This window comes from Aptenodytes forsteri, unplaced genomic scaffold (assembly GCF_000699145.1).
Source record: "Aptenodytes forsteri isolate BGI_AS27 unplaced genomic scaffold, ASM69914v1 Scaffold241, whole genome shotgun sequence".
NCBI classification, from domain to species: Eukaryota; Metazoa; Chordata; class Aves; order Sphenisciformes; family Spheniscidae; genus Aptenodytes; species Aptenodytes forsteri.
The window spans coordinates 8,826,199-8,832,311 of record NW_008795252.1 but is presented as its reverse complement, the minus strand read 5'-3'; the positions used below and the strand labels follow the sequence as shown (position 1 = coordinate 8,832,311).

The 6,113-nt window shown below is 45.0% G+C and overlaps 1 protein-coding gene across 1 annotated transcript in view; it reads left to right on the top strand.

Annotated features, from left to right (window-relative positions):
• BHLHE41 (basic helix-loop-helix family member e41) overlaps nt 1-6,113 on the top strand; it is a 30,474-nt gene that overhangs the window by 23,087 nt on the left and 1,274 nt on the right. Inside the window, exon 6 of the mRNA XM_009279081.1 lies at nt 6,037-6,110. Within this exon, the coding sequence (XP_009277356.1) occupies nt 6,037-6,110 (74 nt within the window). The remainder of the gene's footprint in view (nt 1-6,036; nt 6,111-6,113) is intronic.

Here is a 6,113-nt window from a genome sequence, read left to right as displayed (position 1 = left end):
TGAGGGCTGAGGGCGGGGGGCGGCGAGAAGAAGGGCAGACCCCGGCACCTGTGCTAGCACTTTATTGAGAACCGGAGGGAGGACGGATGGACCCTGAGCCCAAACCTGCAGTGCCTTGAGCACCCGGGGATGCCGCTGGCTCCAGCGAGTTTTGGGTGTGCAAGGGAAGGAGGGTCAGACCCATCGTGTAACCCTGTGTCTATTTTATAATTTTCTTTCGGCAAAGGTATACAGGTGTGGCAAGTGCATTTGTTCTCACCCTGTCTTTATTTAATTCAGTATAGTCCCGAGAGATTTTCCCCCGAACCTTGCTGTATAAAATGAATGTTTCTGCACTGAACTACAAAAAGAACCGCCCCTCTCTCCCCCAAGAAAACACAGAGCGACTCGTCAGCCTGAACTCATTTTATCCTAAATTCCGAATGACACAAACTGGAGGCCGTGGGTGAACGCCTCACCGTGCAATCGGAAACGGTTAGACCGGTTGGGGTAAGTTTCCCATATGGATTCTCCCCTCGTCCCATGCTCAAATGCCGCGATTTCCCCTTTCTGGAGACAAACCAGACGCCAGATAATCGCACAGATAAAGCTTTTATAATAAGGCTTAAACCAAGACCTTGCCTAGATATTTTTAGTTTGTTGCCAAGGTAGCACTGTGAGAAATCTCACTTGAATGTTATGTAAGAGGTGAGACACAACAGCCTGGCGAGGAGCGAGTACGTATCCGGGGTCTGTCAGTCCGTTTGGTGCATCTGCTGCTGCTGTTGCTACTGTTTGCCTCAAACGCTGTGTTTAAACAACGTTACAAAAAAATCTTACTAGCCTACAGAGTGGCTGTATGTAAATAGTTGTTAATACATCCAATTAATGATGTCTGACATGCTATTTTTGTAGGGAGAAAATATGTGTTAATGATATTTTGAGTTAAATATCTTTTGGGAGGATTTGCTGAAAAAGTTGCACTTTTGTTACAACGCTTATGCTTGATACAAGCTTACGCTGTCTTAAATTATTAAAAAAATAAATCCTGTCTGCAAGAAACCAGCTGGTTTAGAACAGTTTAGTACGTGATATATTAGAGATCAATCTTTATATTCAGTATTTTCCAGCACTCCATGAATTCTATTATCTAAATATTTCCACACTATTTTGTGATTAAAAAAATTCTTACTAAGGAATAAAAACTTTAATACACAAAACGGGGTTGTCTACTAATTAAAAATCTTACGATAATACATAATAATGGCTGCATTGAGCTTCAAAATGTATGATTGTGTGGCTGATGATAATCATTTAATGCCTTTTCACATTTCTAATCTGGGTTCAAATTTGCTTGGTTTCCTTTAACTCACTTTAGCAAACTCTGTTCTAAGAGATGCACGTTTCACAAAGCAAGGTGTAGAGCATGCACGGTGGAACACGCATGTTTCTTCCCGACATCTACTTTTTTCCTCTTCTTTTTGCAAAATACTATCTTTAAAATCAACACTTTACAGCCCTGGTGCTGCGTGGAAGCTATCTTTGTTCACCATGAGCAAACTTCACGACTTGTATGACAATCCAATGATGTATCATAAACTCTGGAGGAATGATGTATGTCCCGGCTTGGAAATCCTCGGGGAAAACTGAACATTGGGGGGGGAGGGGGGAGGAGAGCAGGAGGGGGAATAGAGCGGTGGAAACGGGCAAGTAATTCACAGCATGGAAATGCAGCACCCTAAAGACTTCCACAGATTTAATATCTGAGCCGCGGATCACCTTTTCTTTCAAAAATTCTTCCTGTTCCAGAGAAATAAAGCGAAGAAAACCCTCAAACAGTAGCCAATGTTTATGTAAGAGAGAAATACAAAGGCAGCGTTTCGTGCTCCCTCTACTGGTTCTTCTATACCGGTGACTCTGTCCTCGGAGCCGCGCTGACAATGAATGAAGTCGCAACGCAAATGTAACAGAAAACTCCTAAGACGCGTGTTGATTCCAGCAGTCCTTTGAAATATAGGAGGAATTATACATTGGGCGAAAAATAAGCGCTCCTTTTAAACTGTTCAAATGGGATTGTTAAGAAATAGGTATACGTCTTTTCACACGGAAGCCCTAGTAAAATTAATTCCTACTAGAAAGAGAAATGGGAAGGCTATCTGTACACATACCAGTGGACACACAGAAGTGCTTTTTCCATAAAGTGATGATAATGGACCAAAGGCCGCTACATTGCATCAGTATACCTGCTGAAGTCAATTATTTGTGGGCTGAAATCAAAGCTTATCACAGGTAATGGAAAGACCTGCGTCTGACTTCAGTCGTCTTTCCGTCCTGTTCTGCGCCTTGCGTTATCACAGGAACAAAAGTGAACTAGCTTCAACCCTTCAACTCGGCAACTCGCCAGCCACTTTACTTTGACCCGCATACTTAAACGGCTTAACGCTTGCTACGTGGCCAGAGTTACACTGGGACGAACGTGCTCATATACTCCAACTCCTCATACCAGGGAGGGAATCGGCCTTACTGAGCACGAAGCCCTCCCTACCATTTTATTATATGCACAGAAAGGGTGGAGCCACGAGCGCTTTTCAAAAAAACCGTACCCCTCGTGAACAACTTGGGTGGTTTGAAACCTGAGCGTGGGCCAGGCTTTATGTCTTTTTCAAATTTCCAGCCTTTGGGAATATGAATCAGCTTAGATTCCATTGGGCTATAAACCTAGATCCTTATAGGGTTTTATCAATTTCAGTATTTACCATGTACAATAACAGGAAGGCTTATTTTTATTAGCCCTTGAATCAAACGTGCCAAATGACTTCATGCCAAGTTGCAGCATCAGTGGAGTCTATTAAATTTTATTGCATAAAACATAAAGACAAAATATGTGCGTTCAGATAATACCAATGCCTAACAAAAGCAAACACGTGGAAAAAAAAGGTTTGTAATTGAGGCTGAGAACCCACTGCTGCCGGAGGCAAAGGGCAAATGACAGGAGGGACCCTACCGTCAGCTTTAATTATTAAATTCCAGGCTTCCTCAGATCCCTTTGGAGCCTAAATCATGTTTCGTTATTTTCTCGAGGTTAAAAAAATCATACAAGCAACGGACAAGAGCCTGACAGGCTTAAATAGACATTCACTTACGTGCAAATATGTGTTATCAACGCTTGTTATTTCCTGCCTACTTTCTATAACTCTACGATATATGGACTCTCATCTGCACTGCTCAAGCGCTAAGCGTGCAGGACCGGGTGCTACATTTGCTGTACACACTCGAGTACATACTCTATTTTCTCGTAAACCACAAGATAAGGGATGTAAGCTGGCAAATGTATTTTCTTAAGCAATAAACTTTGAAAACAGGTCTTATTTATCCAGTATATTATAGTGGCATGAAAGGCTCTGTTATAGTGTGTTAAACAAACACGGTTGAGATTGTTAAGCCAATGGAAGGTAATATCATGTACCTCCCACTGAAGGCAATGAAAGTTTTATGTTTGTGCAGTTATAGGACTCAAATTGACTATCAGCCCTGTTTAAGAAAGGCCTGACCTACCAACTAGGTCAATGTGAGTCCTTTCCTCGAGCGTAATGGGCTTTGGAGTAGGTCCTAAGCCTATGTTTTGGGGCTTGTTTGTTTAATTGTCACTTCTAGTCAGGGCAGACTGAATGTCTTCGACATCCAGCAAACCCGGGGACTGTGCGCAATGTCTGTTTCAGCACCGGTAAACCCACAGTCTGCCCTGTGCCCTGGGTCTGGCAACGTATTTCCTTTTCCTTTCAGACACCAGCTGCTGGAGTCATGTGATCTCTGCCTTCTTTGAGAAGTTTCCTGCCTGCTAGTTGCAGAAGTGAACTTGAAAGCATGACCTCAAAGAAAGCAAGTAACAAAAATGCCAAATTTCCTCTCCGCAAAAAAAGACTTGGATTGTTTTAGAGCCAGTTTCACTCAAGAAAGTCTGAATCTCTATTTACTATCTCTGGTTATACTGCAGTCTCAGTAGCTCACTGCAAAGCAGCAGAGAGAAGCCAGTGGCTCACCTGCCACTAGCAGCGGCCATGCAAGTCCTAGGCACGTGTGGGCTGGGCGTGAGCAAGGGTGAGCTGCCACTGTCACTTCACCCTCTGCATCCTTCCTGTGGCTACGGCATTTCAGTCTCCGGGGCTGTCAAGCTGTCACAAACACTAAACTCATCGCAGCCTCAATTACAGCAGTGCCGCGGGCTGCACGGAGCTGCCCTGCCCCAGGCCGAGCAGCAGAAGCTGTTCTGCCTCACTGAACTCACCGGGCACCCAGTGGCAGTGCACCTGCTGCTGCCGCTGCTGCCCTTTCCTGGGGTGCAAGCATGCCTCTTCCTGCCTGGCACTCCCACCGCGCCCTGGAGGAGGCAGGTCACGCCTGGGACAGGCGGGAAGACGTGACCCTGTGTTTCGAAAAGCAGGGACTGTGGTCCCAGGCAGCTCTACTGGGTCACGGGGGCCAGGGAGAGTTCTTTTTCCTGCCTCCATAAAGGCCTGTGGTTGTTTGGGCGATTTTTTACTTTTATATATTTTTTATATATTTATATCAAATTTGTATATTTTTAAAATATATATATATTTCCCTGTCCCCATTTGTCCTGCTTTAGTTTAAAAGCAGGTGCACTGATTTTCACTACTCTTTACAGATTTTTTGACCTCAGCTGAGATCTTCTGGGATCAAATTAGAAATGCAGATTTGTTCCTTATTAGAAGCACATCCACATTCCCTTCCCCCTCACCGTTTATCACAGTGAGGTGCTTGATCTAACAGAAACTACACGATACGAACTAGCGCAAGTCTTTGGTGAGTGCTTCGGGAATTGGTCCCCTCAGTCCCCCGATATCAGCAGTTCCCTGACTGCAGACATCTGCTGGGCATTGCTGTCTGCACAATTGCAGCCCCCCAGCCAGAAAAGGGAAACTACTCCTAATTTCATCTCGCTTGTTTTGCTCTCAGAGCTCAAAGGTGAGTCTAGCTCTCGTTCTAAAACGCTTCCATCCAGACCAAAACCTGGAGAACCAGTTACCAAAAAAGAAACCCTTGTGGCCAGGTCACTCTCACAACTGAGCAATTTCTAAACAACCACCTCAGGAAAAGAGCTATGTAAATATGGCACCTTCTTACTCAGCAGAAAATTGGCTCCCCGAGTGTGTTTGGAGTAATACCCGCACTACAGAGCCAACTGAGCTGACAGATACTGATGTGGATTCTATTCTCACTGTACTTCATCGACAAAATTGCTAAGGCTCTAGCCCTGCACTTGGCAGCAGGCAGGCATGCAGCTTTGCTTACACATAACCTTGTTTGCGAAGAAGCCCATCTACAGAGGAGCCGTAGTTCATCTGCATGGTACTAGTTACAGCATTAAGGGCTTCAAACTTGGTTAGAGCCCACTGAATTGACTTCAGGTTTGGATCCTGTGAGTAGTGACCCCGATTAGGATTTCTGTGGTATGGCGATCACAGCTTCCAGTAGAGGTTGTAAGACTGGGCCCTAGGTTCCAGCTGCAGGACCTGCTTTTCTCCTTGGCTGGAATATGAGTGTCTCCATCAAAAACAAATGGAAACAATCATAAGCCACCGAGGGCAGACTCTGTAACAATAAGGCAGCCTGAGATGCAGAAAAAAAGCTTTTCTTGGCAGCAAGATCTCCAAATGTGTTTGCAGGAGTAGCAGCCAGAGAAACAGAATGTCTTTTTTTCACGTGCAGGTTGAACTCTCTTATTCTGCAAGTGACCAAAGAGGCTGAGAAGAACAGCCCACCTAAACACGGAAATTCTATTTTATGTTATCCTTGAAAAGAAAGAGACTGACTTAGCTAATCTGCGTTTGTGCAGACGGTTAGAAGAAGTAAAGCAGCCCAGCGGTACTTCTGAGTGCGTGGCTGTCTGCGCACCTACCTCTGGTTTTAAAAGCCAGTGCTTGTACACACGCGTTAGGGCTGGATGACAATTCTGGGAGACACAGGCACACAACCGGAGCGGGGAAAGAAGTCGTTCAGGTCATTTTGTCACAGAACTGTCTGCATTCCCTTTAGAGTTTCGCACCGGCGCCCAGAAGGCCGGCAACAGTTGGTTTGCCGCGGAAGAATGGGATCGGACCTGCCCGGAGGCA